Here is a 22,471-nt window from a genome sequence, read left to right as displayed (position 1 = left end):
AGGTCAGAGGTGTTATGAAAGTAAGAATGTAAAGAGACCTACATTATGCTAGAAAGATTATTTAGTGGTCAGACTAATTAATTTAACATATTTTTTTCTAATTTAATATGATAAAAATGTGCTTAACATTGCTGAATATATTGTATAGAGGAGCATTATTAGTCATTTGAAGTTGCTAACACTTTTTGTACAAAATGAAAAAAAAAACTGAACTAAAACAGCAAACCAAGAAAGACAGCAGCTAAAAAAAAATAATAATAAAAAAAAAAATTCACATTTCCCAGTAAAATTTATCAGCTGCGTGGAGATGAAGATCATTACAAGTAATCCCTCTCATAATGACACTCAATGCACTGTTTGAATAGATGGCATGAAATGAATCTAAGGAAACCCATAAGGGAAAAAAAAAGAAAAAAGAAAAAAAAAGAAAGATTGAGGAACTTCCGTTAGAGACTTTGCGAGGAGTCATATGTCTAAAAGCGCTCTGGAAATGGCTCATAAAGTGCAACCACAACAGTTTGCTAGCAGCAGTGTAAAAATGTTTTATCTGTGCACTGTAGAAGATGGGACTTTGTTTACGATCACATAAAAATTGATCAGATGCATCCTTTTGTTTGCAGGCGGGATATTGGCTGTGCCACAGTATAAATACAGATCTGAAAGCAACTGTGTTTGCCAAAATAATCCACCGATTCCACCACGGGCCTCTTTGTTTGACCAATTTAATTCAGTCTTTTCTCCTACTCATTCAGACTTCTCTCTTCCTAGAAATTGTTCTATCCTCCCATCTTTTAACTTTACATGGCTGTGATACATCAAATTTGAGCGTGGGTTTCCAATTATTTTTAAGGCAGGGATCTTTTTTTTTTCTTTTTTCCCCACTTTGGAGCCGAACAATCGCTCGCAAATCCCTATTTGCTGGAAACAAAAAGAGACTGGCATCAAGTGGAAGCGAAGATCAAGGGAGGAAAAAAAGATGAAATGATGGCTCACCGCTTTGGCAGATTGCATTCAATTTAAGAACAATTCAAGAGCTATCTTGATATTTATTACAGAGCCAAGCAAAGATCCTCTGGGGCATTTTAAGTGCTTTAAGTGGAATCAATTTTGCACCTTCGGGACACTCAGAAAAGGGAAAAGGTCTCAAAGAAGATACCCAGAACCTTCGCATCCTCGCCTCCTCTGTCTCTCCCCACCTTTCGACATCCTCCTCGAGTCCCAGCCATCTGGAATTGCAAAACCTCTCTTGGCTCAGTAAATATACCAGTCCTGAAGTCATTTCCTTCCTGCAACAACTCACTTTCCCTCTTTCCCCTTTTATTCCTTTGTTCTTCTTTGCATTTTCTCCCTATCATAAAAGCAATACGTGAGAGGCATGCAAATACTCACGTGCAAAAACCAATTAGCAAGATGTGTATGCACCGTGAAAACGCTTGGAAAGAAAAAAAAAACAAAAAGAAAACATGATCACTCCGAGACACGGTGACGAACCCCCCAACTTGCAAGCTTCCCATCGGCGTACCTCATTTGTTGTTATTGCTTGCCGTTTCCTCATTTAGAACAGGTGAGCCCCTCTCTACTGCAGGAAGCTCTTGTACGCCAGTGTCTGTGTGCGTGTGTGTGTTTACACAGATATATTCATTTCTGCAGCATAAGTATTCACACCACTTCTCCATCTGCGCACATTTCCATATGATAATGCAGCACCCTGAAAAGCGACATCTCCCTCTCTCCTTACCTCCTTCCAAACAGCTGTCCTCTTCCAGGCTTTCCTCTACATAATAAATAAACAAACACACTCAAATACCTGGCCCGGTGGTGGGGCCTGCACTGCTGCTACTGATGTGTGATGGAATTCCACTGTTCATACATATCATATACATATGATTAATGCTAATGTAATTAGCATGAGCCTGTTATTCACCATGCATCACCGGGCTGCAGCTACAAGGCACAGGCAAGCCACAAGCAACACATGAACTGGCAAGCCGAGGCGTTTACCACAAAAAAAAAAAATAAAAAATAAAAAATAAAACGCAACAAAAATCCTGGCAGCGCTGCCATCAGCAACAGAGTCACAGTGTCAGCGGGAGAGAGAGAGAAAGTCTTTGTTTTAGTGGAACTGAAGTCGCTCTACCCTCAGATCACATATGGACCCATGGGGTTTGATGATTTGATTGAAGAGGGAGGTAATTATTCATTTCATTCCGGAGTTTGTATGGATTTGTGCTGCTTCATCGAGCGCACAGTAAAAGTATTGCAGGGGAAAAAATAATGTCTTTTTTTTTATGTTCAGGAGGCAAAATATTTCAGCAAACGTTTAAACGGAGCTGCACACACATTTATTTTTCACCCCTGGCAACGGTATGTTAAAAGCCTTAAAATGAATTCAGCTTTTATTAGAAAAGCATAATCTCACACTAACTATTTTTGAAAAATCTAATCTGTAATACAAGTGCATTTATTCAGTGGGGAAAGATGTCATGCCTTTATATAAAACAATAAAACAACTGTAGGCACAATTAGTGGTATTCCTGTAGTCTAAAGAGCATTTATGTAGTTTTCTTCTACAAGATTTCAAAGTATATTTTGCTTTTTTTTTTTTCTTTAAGAATTGATGGTGGTTCAAAAAATTGTGACACTAGAACGTTTGCTTATTTATTCATAGAGGATTTTTATCCCCACATTTTTTTTTTCACTCAAACTCTAGAAGGATCCAACCATTTTTACAGAGTGATATTATTACTCAGTGTCCTCTTACATTTATATATTTATCATGAGTGCAAAAAATGTGGCCAGACATTTTATTAGTAACATGCCAAGGTTAAAGCCTGCTGCTCATAATGGACACCAGTGAGAAATATCTAGACTTTATCACTGCTGACCAGGAAGGTAATTGGAAGTAAAGTTAATAAATTAAAGTGAACTCGGCGAGGATGAAGATTTATTATGTACCCGATCTCATTACCAGGAGTGACAATTTTGAAGAAATATATTCATTTGGCTAATACTGATTTGTTTGATAAAACCCACAAAGACCAATATCTGTCTGTCCAAAAGCAAATCAGAAGCCAGCTGTTACGTTATTATCTGCAATAACAAGGCTGAGATGAAATACAGCTTAGGGAGGTGTCTGATTGCGCCCTTATTCATTCAGCATGATGGCAACAGACGTATAGCCAGAGTCATAAATAACTGCTCTAGCGTCAACTGAGGGATAAACAAAGAGTGCGTAAACAGATGCTATGGTTCTGACGGCGCCCTCATCTCAACATGTATGAGTCAGGCTGAGACAGAGACTGAAACAGAGAATGAACTGTTGGGATGATGGAGCGTCGACTCTGGGCCCGACAAGTCAGGCTGAAGCAAAAAGTGCCTCAAAATGTAATACCATAAAGAGTCACTCGGGGCGCGTGATCCTAAACGTGTTTCGGGTTAAATGCCTAAGTGTCCCTTCCTTTACACAATACCTAATCAGTATTTTTTCTCAAACATTGTTTTAAACATTTTTTTTGTTCAATTCTTTATAATAGACTGATTTACAGCAAATGATCCTCCGTAGGCTTCCCACCTGAAGACAGTCAAAAGCCATGCTGCAAACACTGATCATTTCCTCTTCAAAACACGTTTTGTTTTGACTAAAACGTTTTGTTTTGACTAAAATGACAAAACAAAACAAAAAAAACAACAACAAAAAAACATAGTTATTGCACAGTCGCTCCATTTTCCTTATAGCGTAAAAATAGCTTAATAAAATTACCCTTTTTCAGATTAGTAGTTGATTACAAAAATTTTCTGCAAATTTAATGACAAGCTTTTGATTTTATTCAACCCTTTCAATCAGCTGGGTTCCAGTGCGTACCAGTGCCATCTGTCAACAGAAACCACTATGAAAGCAAAGGCATCCATAATGTGCAGTACAGTAGTTATTGTTTTTTCTCCCCATCAGCTATATTTAAGGTTTAATTTCTTAATTATTTTTAATGAATCATTGAGATACTTTTATGTAATGAAACAGAACGGCTTTGGACACATTATCCGTTTTATGTTTTTGAAAATGATCAGAATATTTATTTTTTTTAACTTAGCATCTTAAAGCAGCATTTATTGATCTTTTATTTTTAGCCGTGTTTATTATTGTTACTGTATGTTTTTTTGTTGTTTAGATATTTACGTTATGTGAACCTTGGCACATGCTTTCGATCCAGGTAAACATATTTTTCTTCTTGTTGTGGATGTGCATTTTTATGTAGAATCATTTTCCGAATAATGTGCCGTGGTTTTAAAAAATCCCACCAAACTCATGCAGTTTGTGATGCTTTCTGCTGTGTTGGGTTTGCAATCTAATAAATACCATCCGATTTTAAATGGGCCTTACATGAAAATCCTTTATAAACGTTTTTGCCTGACAGCATCTTGCATGAATTACAGATGCATTTAATTTTAAGACTACCACATCATTCAATACTACTTTTCCCTCTCTGGTTGCTTTGAACAGCCTTCGTTTTTTATTCAGTGAACTTAAAAAAAAAACAGTTGAGGGATAAGCTGTTGATATATTTCAGCAATTACATGGATGATACTTCCCCTGCTGTTTTTTTGTTGGTCTTGCATAAACAAATAAAACAATATTTATGCTAATAGATACCGCTATCGCCATTTCTTATAAGTACTAGATACAACAAAATAAATCTATCCAAAACCTTAGAACGTATTTATCACATAATGGTGGAGGCGTATCAGTCTGAGCCAGCAAAATGAAGAAAGAAGCTGTAACATTGCAATTATATAATAAATATTATGTATGTGAAATCATTACCCTTGCAGAGTAATTAAAAACATAGCAAAAAAAAAAAAAAATCAAGTAATAGCCATGTTGGTTTTATTGCTTATAAATGAGCTATTTAGTATAAGGCTCTCATATTTCAGTTTATACTGAGCAAATAAAATCTGAAATTAACTACTGGGAGTGTTTTAAGGATGCTGTTTCTGTTGGTGAAAACACTGATGGTCATAAAATGATGCTTATATGACTCAGGTTTATCCTTTCCAAAATACCAGAAACTGATTAAAAAAAAGCAATTTTTATGGTATTTAATGTGATTATTTTGAAATGATCTTTGCTTTTCTTGTGTGTGTGTGTGTCTGAGAAGTCTACACAGACTTGGATTGCTGCCATAAATCTGGTGCCAAAGACCTTGAATAAGAAAAACTGAGTCTGCATTGACAAAGTCTAAGAAGGACAATGAAAAAAAAAAAAAAAAAAAAACGGAGGCTGAAAAAACACTGAGATGAGACATATGTGATTTATGGGTCATTTTATATCTGTCTTAGGTCTCCTACTGGAAAATGGAGAACAGGCGGTGTCAGATCACTTCAGCGGAAAAAAAAAAAAAAAAGCCCTGGAGTGAGATTCAGCCATTTTTTCTCTCTCCTTCTCTCTCTTCCTCTCGCTCTCTTCCTTCCTGACTTTTCCAACTCTGTCTATCTCTTGCCTCTTTGCTCAATGTGTTCTGCTGGGGTTCCTCCTCCCATCAGCCTTACATCCCTTTTGTTGATTCTCTGCCTTCGCCAGCTGCTCTCCACAGTATTTCACAGAACTGTGCGCCAGCATTGCTCAAAGTGGGGGGATAAATGGCAGGATTTGTCGTTCCTCCTTCACTTTTCTTTCTGTGCAGAAATGTAAACGTTTTTTTACCGCCACTTCCCCATGCTGCGGCACCAGACGAGTTCAGCTACGTCTAATAAAGATTTTGACACTTCTTGGTTATAGATTCATCAGGATAGTAGACGGATTTATTTGGCAGGCTCATTCATGGCTTCACTCTAGATTTAACCTCTTTTTAATGAGGGATAAAAGACCATAGAGTAGTTTTTTTTTTTTTTAGCTTTAAAAGGTCCGGTGGGAGAAAAAGCTCTTAGATGTTCGCACACGTAGATCGGCTGAGTAATACAGTACCGTCAACAAAAACTAAGCGAGCAGCGAAACCTCAATTTTGATCATAGAAATGTGCTCTAACTTTACTAAAATGACCTTTTTGTTGGAGAATAACTTCTTTGATCACTGGTTGTTCATATTTGTGTGTCTTTGGTGTGTGTGTGCTGCCCTGTAGCTTAGGAAAACATGGTGGTGCTCGTTGCTTTGCAGCATTACTAGCGTTTGCTATGCAAAATGAGAAAGTAAAATATTAATTTAATCAAATATTAAATAATTAAATTTACTGAAGTGACTCGGTGGTTCACTAGATTGTATCTGATTCAGGCAAAGAGGTGGACAGGCCACAAGAATAAAATTGGATAAAGATGGCTGATGGAGCCCGAGAAGTCACAACAATAGCAGTGACGAAAAACAAAACGTCAAAGAGTGACAAGAGAAAAGCCAGGAAGTAGTCTCTGCATATAATTGTATGCGCGTAAACGTGTCGTTTGTGCATTCACCCGTCGATGCCATGCGTGTGCAAGGTGTCAGCATGTTTTTGTATGCATGTGTTTACAGAAGTGGAGGCAGAGGTTGTCTTTAGTTGAATTGTGGAGAGGAGCGGTGTGTGTGTGTGTGTGTGTGGGGGGGGGGGGTTCAAAGGACCCTCGCCAGATTTGGAGGCAGCCCTTATTGGAGACCCTGAAGAGTCTTGGGAGTCGCTGCTGGCTGACCCCGTCCCGCAGAGCTCCAGCCTAACACCGTCAAAATCATACAGTATAATTTTGACCCCCCCACTGACTGCAAGAAGGAAACCCCAAACACAGCACCGACTGAAAACTGAAACCTCCATACGCCAACAACAACACTGCAGCCCAGAAAGAATCAGGTAATTTGGAACAGTCCTCCCCGAATCCCATCCCTTTCTTGCCTTGCTGTCAAAAATTGTGCTGACATTTTATTAAAGAAGAACAAATAGCGTTAACTTCTATAACACACCTTGAAATTGGGAGAAACCTATTCACGCAGCACAGTGCTTCTCTGTCCTGGTCCTGAGGAACCACTGGCCCGAATGCTTCAGGAGCTTCCCTTCTACCGCACAACGGGCCTGAATAAATGGGTGGTTAACAGGCTTCTCCAGCACTTGATAGCATGGCAACACTGACACCGACACAAATAAACTATCTGGGTTCTAAGTTCGAATGGTTTCCCTCCTTCTTTTTGTCTGAGTTTGAATTTTTATGAAGCTTTGATTTAGTTTGAATTTGCCCTGCCCTAAAAAAAAAAAAAAAAAAAAAAATAGGTAATCGGAGTAATAAATACATTTAATGCTGTGGTGTCTGCATATGCAAATTCATTTTATTTACAACCACAATGTGGTAGACTAAGTGACAGACTGCTTCAGCTGTCCCTCGAGCCAAGCCGCTCGGCTGCACGGTTAAAAATATCTCAAACTGTGATTGCACACAACAAACATCAAATACATTGCGGTGCCTAACTATTTTATTAGGTCTGACAAAAGAGGCTGTGATTGCTCAGAGCTGCGGTGTCCCACATGACCCCTCAGGCAGCAGCATGCAGCTGGCAGCGCAGTCCGGTTCAGCGTCCTCTCCAATAAATGCCACCCCAGCCAGCATACATCTGATTAAGTAGCCATTTTACATGATAGCCCGTCATCGTTTCCAATCACTCTTCAGACAAATGCAGCTCGAAAGACTTTTGTAGATTTGATCGTCCCTTGGCAATAAACAGGGCAGGATGTCGCGCCTGTGATGAAATGGTGAGTCACGTAGGTTTTAAACCCATCGTTTCTTACGGGGAGGAGTAGGCGATAAACTCTACAAAGTAGTGAAATGGGAAAGGAGGGTTTGCTGAATGGCTAAGCAGTTCTTTGAATCTCACTTGCCATCTGGTGAGCTCTCGTGGCCAGAGAACAGGAGGCAACAGAGGAGACAGTGGGGGAGGAGTGTGGGGTCTGTGGAGGGAGTCCCAACCTAATTCCTTGAGTAAACATTATAGGCCGTCTTAATTACATCAGAGTTTCAGCCAAAGACTGAACATTTTATTTTTTTTTTTTTACCAGAGTTTGGAAGGGAAAATTCTCAATATGAATTCAAGCCCACGTTAAGAAAGTTTTCAACACAGAAACTAAATAAGGGCACGATACGTCTTCAAAAACATTTTTTATTTTTCCAAGTATTCTGTTTATGTTAAAATATTTAACCGTTTTATAACAAAATAAAAAAATACATAAAAAAATATAACCCCTCCTCCCCATATTTTCAGGTATATTTAAAGCTCACACCACTTTCTTGCAGTAGCGTTGCATAAGACTACACCACTTCTAAGCATTTTTGTGTGGCAGGAAACATATGATGGTACTGATTTGTAAAGACTGTAAGAGTACAGCCTAACTAACCATTGGTTGTGAATAACAATGACGTTTGCACCTGCTTCTTAGCTTCGCAGTGACACTTAGCTAAAAGGTCATCAGTTTTTAATTAATTTGCTGTATCATCAAGAAATGAACAGCACCTGACCTTGAGCATACTGATGTTTACGCAGTTGTAAACATTTCACTACGTCATCTGTTATTTCCACAGACCGAGCTCGTAGGATTGTCCTAAAGCAGTCTCTTTCGTTCCACAATGTTTAAAATATTTTGATCTGCGTTACATTTAAAAAACTTTTCCTGTGAAACTCAACACTATTAAACTTCAAGAAATCTGCATGTCTCAGACCTTAGGGCTACTGTTCTAGATGGCGAGACTCTTCTGTATATTAAGAAATGGCGTACTCTCCGAAAAAGTGAACACAATGTTTGGAAAAACATTACTTTCCTAACAGTTATCTACGCAGACGTTTCACAATAACTCTCTGACGACTGTGTGCTTCTGAGAAGTGAGTCAGTGGCGCAAAAGTGATGAATGGGGCAGAGAGCCAGAGAGATAGGCCATGACTGAGTGACTAGTCAACACACAAAAACAAGAAATTGGGCCCAATCGAGTCAAATGCTTTCTACAAGACGGTCTTTTGAATTGCTTATAATTTGGTTGAGATGTCCAAAAGAGGGGACCAGTGCAACATTATGAGGCAGTGCAAAGACGGTGACCTTCCTGGTCAAACAGCTGTGCCTCAAGACATTTCCTTTTGGCAGGACCAGAGAGGTGAAAGTGAGGGAGCTACACTTGCTGTGGACCAAATATAGTTCCCAAAAAAGACATGACACTTTAGTCTCATATCAGAGTACAACAGCAATTAAAGGTGGCTCAATAGGAGTTTCTTCTTTATTTTTCGTTCCCAATGTTCTCTGTTGTTAATTCAGGTATGTAGAAATATTTTGTCATTCTTGTTAAAATTTGGTAAAAGTGAACATTTTGTGGTTGTTTGTTTGTGTTTTTTGGCATTTGGACCACCTCAGAGTTATTCGACAACAACTATAAATACAATCTTCTTCCTAATCAACCTGGACTGGAACAATCTACTCTTATTACACATCTTATAAAACAGTTTGTGACTTAGATTTAGAAACTAAAGAATATGTATACTTATGCTTTCTTAGTTTTGCAAAAACCTTGCTAGTTCTGAACCCAAATTCAGTTGCTGTAATGCATTATGAGCTGGGTTGCCTCTCCTATAGAAATCACATTTGTTATTGCAGCTTATTTCTAGTTTTACCTGCTTCATAAGACGTTGGCAAGTTTAATCTATGTCTTATTAAAACTTAATTTAATTAAGGGTACCATGTATCTTGGGCACATCTAGTGTTGCTGGGGAATATATCGTTTTCGATAAACGATATATTCGTTTATCGAAAACGATATATGGCGTTTATGGCTTCATGTTTGTTTTTTTTAAAAAAATATAGCTAGAAGGATATATGGTTTGTTTCATATGCTTTGACTGGATTTAAATAATCTTAGAAACCAGTAAGGGCCAACTTCTTAATTCTCTCTACAATTACAAGGGTATTCTTTCTTTTAACCATTACTCTATAATTAAATGTCTACCACAGATATGTGCTTTAAGCTCCTAACCTAAATCTAAATGATAAGGGTCAGTCTATCAACCCTGGAAACGATAATAACATGCCACAGGTTCCTAAGGCCATCCAATATCCCCAAGTCCAAGGGTGAACATATAACACTCATCTCCTACTGCCGGCACCATTAACCTCCAGGGGATGATTGTATGATACCGATCTGATGATGGTTGTAGTCCCTGAATGCAAAGGCTTTTATTGCCCCATAACATCAGCAGGTTCTTGCTTTCATTACTGACGAGGAATGTGTGGTCTTCATGAACATGCGGGTGGGCATCCATATATTCTAGATATTACCGTTTGAGAATCTGTTTGACTTTGTCCTGCCTTATTGATCTATTTCTGTTAGACTGAATTATTTTTCTTTTCCACGTTTAATATTAGGGGACTTGATTGGAAAAAATGGACGAACCACTGCAGTAATCTGCAATGAAGTAAAAACGAAGCGAAAGGGAAAAGGATGACAAATCTTCATTATAAATTCCTTTTCTCCCCCACTCACAAATAGCTGCTATGGACCAAGACAGCAGTGGTGCTAATAATGTTGATGCTGTGCCAAGCCCAGCTGGTGATGCCCGGCACAGGGCATCGAGTGTCTGCTGTCCCTAGTCGCTGTCTTTAAAAGCCTCTTTTCACTGCCAAGTGGGATCAGAGGGAGGCAGATCACACTGCTGTGATTGACGCAATCAACCTGTGAACCTGTGCAGAACTCATTTTGTTCGCTCCGTCTTTGACGTAGCAAACGCATCATTAAAGCCCTGTGTTATTTTAAGCCGCTCTGAAAGCATTACAACAACTTGCCAAGAATGGCCTCTTAAATGAAACTACAATTCACTTGTTTACAGTTTGTTGTAACTATAATCCTTGTCTTTATCTGCCGATTAATCAGCGCCACACTCTGACTGTGTTCATCGACAGGGACATTTGATATTTCACTCACAAAAGTCCACAGATTTCTGCAAATGTCTGTGGAGAGTCGTAGCGGCCACAGCGAGTCGATAACTGATGACAAAATTTATATCTGACAGGATTTGCAAAGCCATGATAGAGTGGACTGTGGGGCATAAATTAAGCCTTACCAAGTCTGTAAGCAAAATAAACAGCCTACTGCAGGCTAGCCACCAAAGCAGAAAGCATAGCTTATAAATTGCCTCATCTGGCTCACTAGACTCTGGCTCCTAAAAGGCAAAAGACTTAAAGAGACCTCAAAAAATATGTCTGCAATATTTCACCGACTACAACTCCCAGTGGGGGTGTTTGGCCCCAAGGTGATCCTTCTCACCTGTGATCCTTGGGAGCAAGATCAGATTTATTTTGAAAAACAAATCAAATCTGCTTTAAGTTTAGTGATCAGCAGAATGCTGAATATGTTTTTTGGCTGAGCAGAAAATGCTGATTCATTATAATGACTTAGTGCTAATAGTATGTGCACTGGTTACGGTATGGTATGGCGGTAGTAAATCCAGCCGTCTTTAATTTGCGGTGGGCCTCTTCTCAATAATGTTTAATAATAAATAATTCTGTGATATCGCTTTTTTATTCAGGTTTTTATTATTTGAATATCTATTTAAAATTTTTAAAAAAAGACCTAGGTAATATCTGGTTTATTAGCTATTAGCTGGCCTGTCAATGTTAACTATAAATGTGTGCTGGAGGTTTAAAACAACTATCAATATCGTATATAATTTCATAGCTATAAGTAATGAGAAAATTTTACTCTAAAAAAGGAATGTGATTTCAGAAGCACCAGTATAGGCAGTATTTTTGTTGGATGATCTCATACATCTGTTTTCTTACAGCAGTACGTGAAACTGCGTTATCATTTTCATCTCCCACCTTCCCTCACTGGGTCTGTTCATGCTAATGCTTCTCTTTAACACTGCATCAAATAGAATAGAGAAGTTTACTGCTCAGTGCAATTAACTGTGTGAATATTTATATATTTATTTTATTTATTTATTCTTTTCTGACGTTAAGATTATGTAAGCTGCAGGATAGAAACTGCAACCAGTTTGTCCAGATGAAAAGATTTCCCAAGTGCTTAATTTTTATTTTGTGTAAAGTTTATCTGTGCAGTGATTCATTTCAGGCAGAACCACTGTCTGCATCTTCTGTTCAATATTAGACTGACTGGGGATTGCCTAATTTGGCTCAACACTCTCACTGAGGGGCCCTGATTTGGTTGAAATGTTGCTTAAATGAAGCGTCCGGGGACTTGTGTGTCTTCAGTTGCCAGATTTCAGACAATTGTTTGCTATAACAATCCACAAGCCAAGTCCTCTCTTTGGGGGCACAATCAAATTGGGAACTGAATCAGACATTTTTCAGCATGTGTTCAGCATATTTAACGCTTACCTGCAGGACAGCACAAACATGTATTTAAACATGCATGATAAACACTTCCTAATTGGAGTGTATAGCTGCCACCTTGCAGGTTCTTCCAGCACTCACTGTGGGTATCATCCACTCTTCTCCCAGCAGTGCTTATTAATGCAGCTACGTGTCTGTTTTCTCCCCCTCCCTCTCTCTATGCCCCTAAGCATATCCCAGCAAACCTGCTTCCTCCTTATTTGTCTTCCTTTTTCATCCTCTGCTCCCGCCATTCCTCATTTAAACCCCCAAAGAAATGAACCACGCTCAAACCCCAGCCACGGATGAAGAGTGTGTCTTGGCGAGTGCATTGTGTGAACATTAATATAAGTGGATTTATCTGCTTCTAAATAGCATACTGGTAAACCTGCCTGCAGTATGTATAACGTGGCTTCTGGTTCACTCCTCTACGCCGTTTATTTCCCACTGGGGATATGACACCCTGCCATAAAGAGTTATACAAAATGGCCGTTACAGACAGGAAAAATTTCTATAAGCATTCCAAAAAAAGAGGCTTCCTATGAATTACATTATATGATGAAATATCTAAATATTATGCAACCTGGTACAAATGCAATATTCTTTTTTTTTTTTTTTCTAAACCAGTTTGATTGCATATTCTAATGAAATACTTTAAATGTTTTGGTGGAAGCACATGTTTTCCCATTTGCTCGTTCTGTTTTCAGTTCATTATGCCTTTTTAAGTCTAACATGATTCTCATAGCCCCCAGAAGAGCTAAAAGAGGTCCCTGCTATGTGTACTTACTATTAATAAAAGTCATTATTATGAGCTATTACACCAGAAATTTCAATTGTGTTGATGACACTGGAGAACATCCAGTTCTCTGTGGAGGTAATTACAGCTCAGTGAAATGCAGACATCAGTAAAATTATTCAGAGGTAGAAAACAACTGTGCCCAAGGCTTCGTAAAGGGAAAGATGATCAATTTCATATTTCCTTGGTTAAATGTAAGTGTATTCTTAATTCATTTAATCAGGATTAAATAATTTAAATTAAAGTAAACCAACCCATCAAATTATCTCATTAGATTCGTAGGAAGTAATTATTTTCGGATGGGAAGCTCTTTTCATGGTGGTAGCTCTGCATATTCATATATCCATTAGCTTCATGCTATTTGCGGCAAATAACAAATTGTGTTTTTCTTTTAGGGTTGACATGCCAGCTCTAATATTAGCCCGCTCTGATGTTCTTTCTAAGAACTGCTATGCATGCACGCTGATGGGTGTAAGCACTGTTTTAATCCAACAATTTAATGTAGCATTGACCTATTTGTGATTACTTGTGCATTAACTCTCTGTTATTTTCCTGCATATCGACTGTGTTTGAACTGATATTAGACGTACACCGGTCAGACAGCACTTTATAGAATTTCATGTAGCCTTTCTTTGTATTAAATATAATTTTCTCAAAGCTGAGAGGCAGAGCACAAATGTACCTTCAAGGTTTTCTCTCTACTATCACAAGGTCTGCTGCAGTAGTTACATGCCTGAACCAACACACACACACACACACACACACACACACACACACACACACACACTTTTTTTTGTCACAGTCCATTGACCTCATGTGCGCAGAGGCTAGCCTGACCAAAGTATCAGCATATGGCCAAGCAGACCGCAGTGAATGCCTAAGTCCAGCCAATTGTCCAGGGTGTGTCGCCAAAAAGATAAATACATAATGTACTCTAATCAGCTTGTTCTTTCTATGGTGTTTACATTACACGATAGAGTCCAGTGTTGGATAACATTACACCATCTTATATTAATGCCTCTCTTTAGGCTGACAGCCAAAGAACTAGGTGATAGAAAAAGGTAACATTTCAAACATAATAGTTTTGAATCCAATGAAAACTGAAGTGGACAGAGTATTGTTCCCATTAACCCATCAATAAACATCTCTCTGACATATTTGTTTAATCAGTCACAAAATTGCCAGATTTTGTCACTAGCCAGTTTGAGAGGTGCTCAAGTTCAGTTCGGTTCCAAATATTATACTAATGCCTAAGAGAAACTGCATCAAAAATGATTTAATTTTCAGTTTCCAAACCATCTTTTTTCATGCTCATTGCACAGCTGTCACCAGCCAATCAGCCCACCTTAAGCACAAACGGCTCTGCGGACACCCACTCCTAAGATAACTTTAAGAAAAGTTTTATGCTTTTGAGGCGTGAGAGACAGCTGGAGCTCCTATACTTTTTGAACTAGAAACCTTGTTGCAGGGCAACAAAACAGTGCTACTCAAGATGAAACAGTATTTTCATTATTCCAACCATGGCAGATTTTTTATTTTTTTCCCCCACAGTTTTACATTCAACAAAAGTGTAAAACTCATTACCTCTCATAACCCATATATGTAGCAGTTATTAATAACGCGGACAGGTGAGGCTCATTTTTATAATAAAAATACTCCTACTGCTCAGACATTTTTCTAAGCTGTCAGCATTTATGGAATCCTCAGATGCATTTCTAATACCATCCCATATTGAGAATATTTTCCTACATGTACCTTGCTCAACAAAAAGGTTGCCTTAAGATGGTACCCAGCATCAATGTAGGTACGCAACAATGATGTAATAGTAACCTGTATTTGTATGACCTTCAACCATTTGGAATTGCATGCATGTTGGCGCGTGTGTTTGTGTGCTGCAGCTTGGTGAACTAGAAATAATTGTGCTTGTGTTGAGTTGGTGTATGCGAACGAATTTGTCGCCCGGAGGTGCACGGTTGTTAGAATGATGAGAACAGTGGAAGTCCTGTAACAGCACCAAAGGGCAGCAAAGGACGGGTGAACCCAACCCTAGAAAGCTCCAACAACCCAAAGCAGGCAAACACAAAGCTTATGACCGCCCCAGCCCGGGGCAGTTATAAGCCCCACGCAGAGGAAGGATGCTGGCGAAGCAAAAGAGCAGCAGCACCCAAGAGCACAGGGCGAGGATGATACCCCACAACCCAGCCACACCATCATATCCCGCCACGCGGTTCAAGCCCGAGACCCAGTGACTCTGACGGCCCACCCTTACGGGCACGACCTGAATATCCACTCAAAGAGAATCTCACCAAATCACCCCCCATGCCCTTAACACCTCCTTTACTCATTCATCAGAGACCCCCAGGCCATCGCCACACCCCAGCCAACAACAATCGAGTTGAAAAAAAAAAAAAAGAAAAAGAAGTGTGCTACCAATGGAAGATAAACTATGGGCAAGTGACAATAGGATACTCAACCTTTTGCATAGCATTGTTCTCAGTGCATCTATTTGTTTGTAGAGCTCAATTTTCTACAAGCTATAATTTCACTTTCGGAAGCTACAATTATCCTGTGACCAGCAACACATTCAGTATATAAGAAAATAAATTATACTAATTAGTATCCATGTTTCTTATTATGTGTCTCTACACGTCAGAAACATTCTTTTTCAAACACATTTAGGAGGCAACGCGCAAAGCAAGTCTTTGGCTGCGAGCTTGAACTTCTCAGAATGCATGTTTGCTGGAGACGAAACTCAGCCTCACCCCCAAAAGGCACTGAATGTCACTGTGATTTTACACTGGCCCCCCATTTACACATGCCTTTTGATGTGAGAAAACATTGCGTGCAACTTTCAGCAGTTGCAAAAACCTCACATTGTACCTCCTGTCCATTCTACTTTGTCTTTCTTCTCATCAAAGCCCTCTTTGCCTGCAATCTCTATCACCTTCCTCCGCACCCCTCCCTCCCTCAATCTCAGTCAATCAATCCCCTCATGAAATCACAAGGTGACATGTACAGTGTTGTCTTGGTAACCATTGCTACACAACTGTTGCCTGGCCAACGAGTGCAAACAAGCTCCAAGCCCAGCACGGGGCTGGAGCAGCACAAACGTTGAACAAGGCATCGAGGAAAGGCAATAAAAGCCCGGAGGAAGGTTCAGGGGGATGCAGGGTCACACACTGGCTGCTGCAGTCCACCCTCTATTTAATTTAATGATGCCATTAACGTTGGATTCTTCAGCCAAAGTGCTCCAGCATAAATATCAGGAAATCTGCTTGCTAAATAAAGAAAACTGTGTTACACAAAAGGTAAGAGCTATATATCTTGTAAAGCCAGCAGAAATGTTCCTCTGCTACGCATTTATCCAATCCTTAGAAGGACTTTACCTTTCAATTCATCCTGAATTATCTTCATTCAGTCATGTCATGGAATTGGCTTTAGTAAGGCCGCTTAAAGCTAAGGTTCTCAAACTGTGGCACAAATACCCCTTTAATGACAAATAGAAGAAATTCTGGCAACGACCCCTTACAACATAAATAAATTGCTAATTACCTGATAAGCCCCAGGTAAAACATTGTTAAAAAAACCAAAAACCTTTGTTTCAAATAGTAACTACTCAGATGTGAACTGCTGCAGAGGGTATGTTAACTCTATAATGGCAAGTGCATAATTTTTGATGTGAATAAGCATCTTTGAGACATCTAGTTTTTTAATGCAATTTGTCCTATTGTCCAAAATCTGTTACATCAATAACAGCATTATCATTCAATTTTTATACTTTCTTTTTAAGAATGTTTATATGATAATAAAGGCACTATTAAGATGCTTTTTACTTGTGTTGTTCTTATAATGTATACAAAACACATTTTTTTATTGCTTGTTATAATCACGTGATTACAAAAGCTTAATGCATTAATTATATTTCTAAACATTTTATTTTTTGAAATGTGCATTAAAAGGTGATGAACTTTAAGTTTAAACTGAAGCAGACAACACAAACCCAAGACAAAAGGCGCTTTCGCACTGCACGGAACTGTACGGAACGGAACGGTTCCGAGCGTGTTCGCATTACAACTTGCGACCGGTTCCACCCGGCCCCATGGAACCACAAGAGCTGTGGTTCCAATCGTGCCGGCCAAGCGGTTCTGCTTAGAACCAGCAGCTGATTGGCCGCTGGTTGTTATGGAGTCAGACGTTGATTTTCCGTTGACAGCTGGCTCTCACTAAACTGTATTTTATTTTGTAAAGAGTGCTCTTTTCAATATTTTTATGATTAGTTTTAATTACCCATGGATTCGTCTCAATATAGTGCAATCACCTGGTCAAATGATGAGGTATTTTTTTTTCCTCCGCTTACTCGCTGATGAGTAAGTAGTAGTTTCAAAAATAATGACGTCCGGCACCGCTTCGATGGCGCCCTCAGTGCAATGTGAACACAACAGGGCTGGAAGCGTTCCGTTCCGTACCGTTCCGTTCCGTACCGTTCCGTTCCGTTCCGTTCCGTACCGTTCCGTTCCGTACCGTTCCGTTCCGTTCCGTACCGTTCCGTTCCGTACCGTTCCCTGCAGTGCGAAAACGCCTAAAGTCACACTGACAACTTATGACACCTAGGATATAGGAATAAAATCAAATCTGAACTCCCAACTTATAATTTTACTAATCTGTCTTTTGAATTAAAATTGAATGCACCATAAACCTCATCCTTCAACCAAACATTTTGCACCAATTGATATTAATATTTTCTTCCCATTTTTCTGTTTTAATACCATTTTAAAAACTACAAAACAGCAGAGTCCAAGTTCTCTTTTATTGCTCTTCATAGAGCAATAAAACATTTCTCATTGTGTTTGGTACTTTAGAACCGTAAAATTCACCCAATTAGATCATGTTTTTGAAGAAACAACTGCTCTAAATACTGAAAGAACCGATACTTATAAAGAAAAAAAAAAACATTCTAATGAATCACTTTAACAACATTAATTCACAGAATTCTGTTTCTGGAGAAGAACCTCTTTTTGAGTAATTTTCCTTCCTCTATACTTGTTTTGAATTCAAGGTTCACATGCTGGTGCATGTCCTCTGGGGAAATGTTATTTATTCGTTATAAAAACCACATGCAGTGCAGTGTCCTCACAATATGTTAGATTAAAGCATGTGGAAAAACATCAATAGATATATATTATTGATGGTGTTTTTTTTTTTCTTTTTGATCATAAGTTAGAGAATTAAAGCTGTTATTGTGTGGATACACACTGAGAGCCGTACCAAATCAGACACAGGCTGGTCGGAAAGCCTTTGATGAAACGAGATTTCTTTTAATGCACAGATTTCTACATGCTACACTCCAAATCTGCCAAGAAAAACAGAATGGATTGCTGGAGAAAAGAAAGGTGTTTGTCTCAGAGGAAGGTGCTGCGAGGGAGGTGGAGTAAATTGACTGTTTACAACAACAGACCCAGAGAGGGACCTTGAATGTCCATGACGAGCTCCCTTCCCTTTTTTCACTTTCAAGTCACCTTATCCCCGGGTTTTTCTGGATGCCATCCTAAAAAAACCAAGGCCATAATTTCCATCCAATTTGCTCCCTCTCCCTGCATGAACACTGACAGATTGTCATATTTTGGCCATGCTCCCAGAGGAGTGCTGTGAGAGGCAGGAGGGCAGATAAACGGCTATTACCATTCACACCGGCTCATTACTGGGCATTTAGACCCGGGAGCACCAACTCCAAAGCTTCACGCAGAGGGGCATTTATGCTGCTCCAGCTCCCACCCCAGGAACCCAGCAGCACTGGCCTTGTGGTTGAGAACTAAAACCCCGGCCTTTTTTTTTTTTTTTTTAGACTCAAATAAATAGCAAATATGTCAAAAAATAACAACAGAAATTAATGATTGCTCACAAGCACAATTTCCTGCATCACAAAATCTTCAAAGTTACCATTACTTTATAGATGGCGTCCGATTGATTCGGTCATTGAGACAGAAACATTCCGTCGCCGCAAACATGTTTTTTTTTTTCCCCCCGCATGGATCGTAAGCGCTGAAAAAGGCTAAACCTACTGTCATGAATCCGTCCAGCAGGCCTGAGTCTGGCTTGGGTGGGGCCTGTAGCCGCTCCATTGACCACTTCTCGATGATTGATGACACCTGAGAGTTTTCCGTGTTGAGAATGCGAAACCCAGTCATGTTAACTCCACTGTAGCGATACGGTTCCATATCGAGGGCAAAAAGGTCCTGGAAGCAAAAAAAAAAAAAAAAAAAGAAAAAAAGATGAAAGCATAATGTCGTGTTTGATCTAGAAAGAAGTTTACATAAATCTTTCATAATAATAGTCAAGAGAAGTGAGCTGATTGGCACTCATGGCCTAATGACTGAGGGCTAAGAGGTTTATCTAAAGGTATTTTTATTTTTTATTTTTCATCATACTGAGGCGGTAGCCTTGATTAAGGCAAGGTTTCAAGGTCACAGCCAGTCTTTTGGTGGGTTGCCATTTATCATGTGGCTGTGAAAGGACAACCCAATTGTCCTGCATGCAGCATATCTGGCATCTAACCAGGCAGATGTCTCTGGGACACAACAACACAGTTGAAAGAGCAACAGCAGGTGACGGACGCGGAACACGGGTGCCATGGTCAATATTTGCTGTTCCGAAACCAGCTCGGATGGCTCGGTACCAGTATACAGTAGTTCAGGCCAGCGCCGTGGCCACTTTTCTGCCAAACACTGGCTGATTTCGAAGTGGGCAAGTTTCCATCTCGACAGCCAAAACCACTATTCTCTTTCCTCTTTCAATGACATACCTGCTGTCAGTCTCATTACATACAGAGAGGATTCTACATGTGTGTGGACGCAGACCTTTTCAGCCTTTCTTCTGGACTCCCAAATAACATAGTGCATCATTTGTTTGTTAGAGCTATAATGGACCAAATGGATGACACTATCATCTGTTCAGGGCTATTATCTGAGCTCTCAGTCTTATGTTCTCTGGCTTTACTGGGGATGTGGTGCTGCTTTTCATCTGGAACATAGCGGTGGGCAATCTTTGTAGTAGCAAGATCAAAGATTTTTTTTGGAGAACTTCAGTGGCACCCAGAGTCAGAATAAAATGTTTCCACCTGCTTTTGTCTCCCACATCCAGGTTTCTGGTCACCTAGGGGGTGCCGGATTAGGGGGAGGGGGAGGAAAATCAATTTTTGTTAAACTTTCACAACTGATTTTAACATGCACAGAGAGTGCAGACTAAGTGACAGTCACAACACAGTTGAAAGTGACTCAGCTTTCTGAAGCTACCTAGTTTTATCATTTTGCAGTGAAGCTTTGAAATGAGTCACACACGGTAAAAATCACGTTGGACTCGTTTTTTTTTTCTTTGTCTCTACAGAAAGCTCTATGTTGAATTTTGCTCTGAGAGAAGAAAAACTCTTATCAGATACACAGACGGATGAATTTAGTTTTCCAGCAAACAAAACTGATAGTGTTTGTGCCTGGAAAAAAGGAAAGGGTGAAAAAAAAAGAAGCATCACTAAGCGTCATCAGATGTGCAAAAATATTCAGAGTGCCAATTTACTCACCAGGGTAGTAAAAATGTAATGGTAGTACTCAGTCATCATGCCCATGGCCAGGGCCTAGAAGAGAACAAAAACCAGGAAGTGTAATATAAATTTGCATTTAAAACTAATTCTAAGAATGCAACGTCAATTAAAAGATGTTTTTATTCAGCTGCTCCTTTAACACTACACAGCAGCTGACAGGTGGTCAGTAAGAATGACAAGAAAAGGAAAAAAAAAAAAAAGAAACAAAACATAATTTCAATTAAAAAAATGTCTCAAAAATACTTGAGTGGTTTACAAAAATGCTTTGGAAACAGTCGCCTCATTTTATGTCCATTTAAACAGAAATACTGTTTTCTTTGTGCTTGTTTTTATTTGTAACCAACTCCACAGGATTCAGCTTCAGAAGAAACCAAGCTTTCTCTCTTTGTCTTTTTTTTTGTGTTTTGTTTTCACATATAGTGTTAAAATATCTGCTTTAGAAAGAAGTTCGAAGTAGATATATTTCACACAAAATGTGTTATTTACACTGATAAAAATGTGTTTATTTCACAGTTCGGTACCTACAAACTGCTGCACCTTATTTTTGGCAAACACAAATAAAGATTTTTCACCACCCATATTGTAAGGAAATGTGGTTATGCGACTTGCTTTGGTTCCTAATATTTATTTAAAATCACGAGATATACAAAATACTCAATCTCTCATGGTTTACTTCCGAAACTCATTTCAAGCGCTGAACGGTCAGCAAACGTTTTAGAATATATGCCGGATGTGGCAGATGGCCTCTCACGCTGGACCGAACTGTGCTGAAGGTTTCTTCCTGTTAAAAGGGAGTCATTTCTTTCAATTGTTACCACATGCATGTTCAGATCGGGGCACTGCTGCAAAATTGACAAACTGAAATGTGACGATATTAAACGTTTGCTCATGCGCTTAAAGAAATACTGCCAGATCAATGCTAAGATGTAGACAAAGTGTAACTTTTTAATTTATGATAAAAAATAGTTATGATTTTTTTCCGTAAAATGTTCTGCTTTTTTACGTAGATAATTGTGTATTGGACTGAGTGGACTGTTCCTTATTCACAGAAGGACAAGAGAAGACTTACTAATATAATACAGACATTTTCTATGAGATTAAATGATAGCGATAGTGCAATTATATATCCCATGTGCTCAAGGGAAACACAAATCCTTGTGTTTGACTCTTGTTCACATTTACTTGATTATTTTTCAGAAAACAGCAGTCACACTAGTGTAGCAAAATGCCATTAAACAGTTTTATCTGCATTTCTTGTTATTCTCTTTAAATAATTTATTATTTCATGATTACAGTGAAATTCACAAAGAACAAAGGGGTAAAAAAAAAAAAAAAAAAAACCCTACCACCCCGCCGGTAGTGTTTCGTTTAGCATATGCACAAAATGAGCTGACAGAACAGATCGTGCTTCCTGAACAGATTGGGCAGTGACAGAGAGGACTGAGCTGAACTAGAGCAAAGATGGCTAGAAGAAGTTTTGCTTCAGTTCACCTGCTCAGCTAGCAAGTTCAAGATGCAAAATCAAAAGATTACATAATAAGTTTTCGTCTGCGAGAGAGAATGCTAAAATATTCTTCAATAAAGACTTCACTTCGATAAGAGCCGCCACAACTTTCATAAATAACGACCTCCAGTTAAATGAACTCAAGATGCCTGTGAGCAGAGTTGGACTTTCTAATTAAAAAAAAAAAAAAAAAAATTTTATTGGGCAATTGAGAGCATCCGTTAGTAGCGGTCAGTCTTCAGGATCTCATTATATACAAGGGGAGTAAAGGT

General features: G+C 39.0%; 1 protein-coding gene across 2 annotated transcripts in view; it reads right to left on the bottom strand.

Annotated features, from left to right (window-relative positions):
* The window catches only part of LOC106957039 (glutamate receptor, ionotropic, kainate 2), a 63,945-nt gene that overhangs the window by 33,889 nt on the left and 7,585 nt on the right, over positions 1-22,471 (bottom strand). For both annotated transcript variants that reach the window (XM_015048211.1, XM_015048212.1), the window contains exons 3-4: positions 20,675-20,728; positions 19,164-19,337 (exon numbers count right to left, since the gene is read on the bottom strand). In XM_015048211.1, the coding sequence (XP_014903697.1) occupies positions 19,164-19,337; positions 20,675-20,728 (228 nt within the window). The remainder of the gene's footprint in view (positions 1-19,163; positions 19,338-20,674; positions 20,729-22,471) is intronic.

Source organism: Poecilia latipinna, unplaced genomic scaffold (genome assembly GCF_001443285.1).
Source record: "Poecilia latipinna isolate Pla-1442-1.1 unplaced genomic scaffold, P_latipinna-1.0 Scaffold868, whole genome shotgun sequence".
NCBI classification, from domain to species: Eukaryota; Metazoa; Chordata; class Actinopteri; order Cyprinodontiformes; family Poeciliidae; genus Poecilia; species Poecilia latipinna.
Note: the sequence above shows the minus strand (reverse complement) of the source record. Positions and strands in the feature narration are given on the sequence as shown.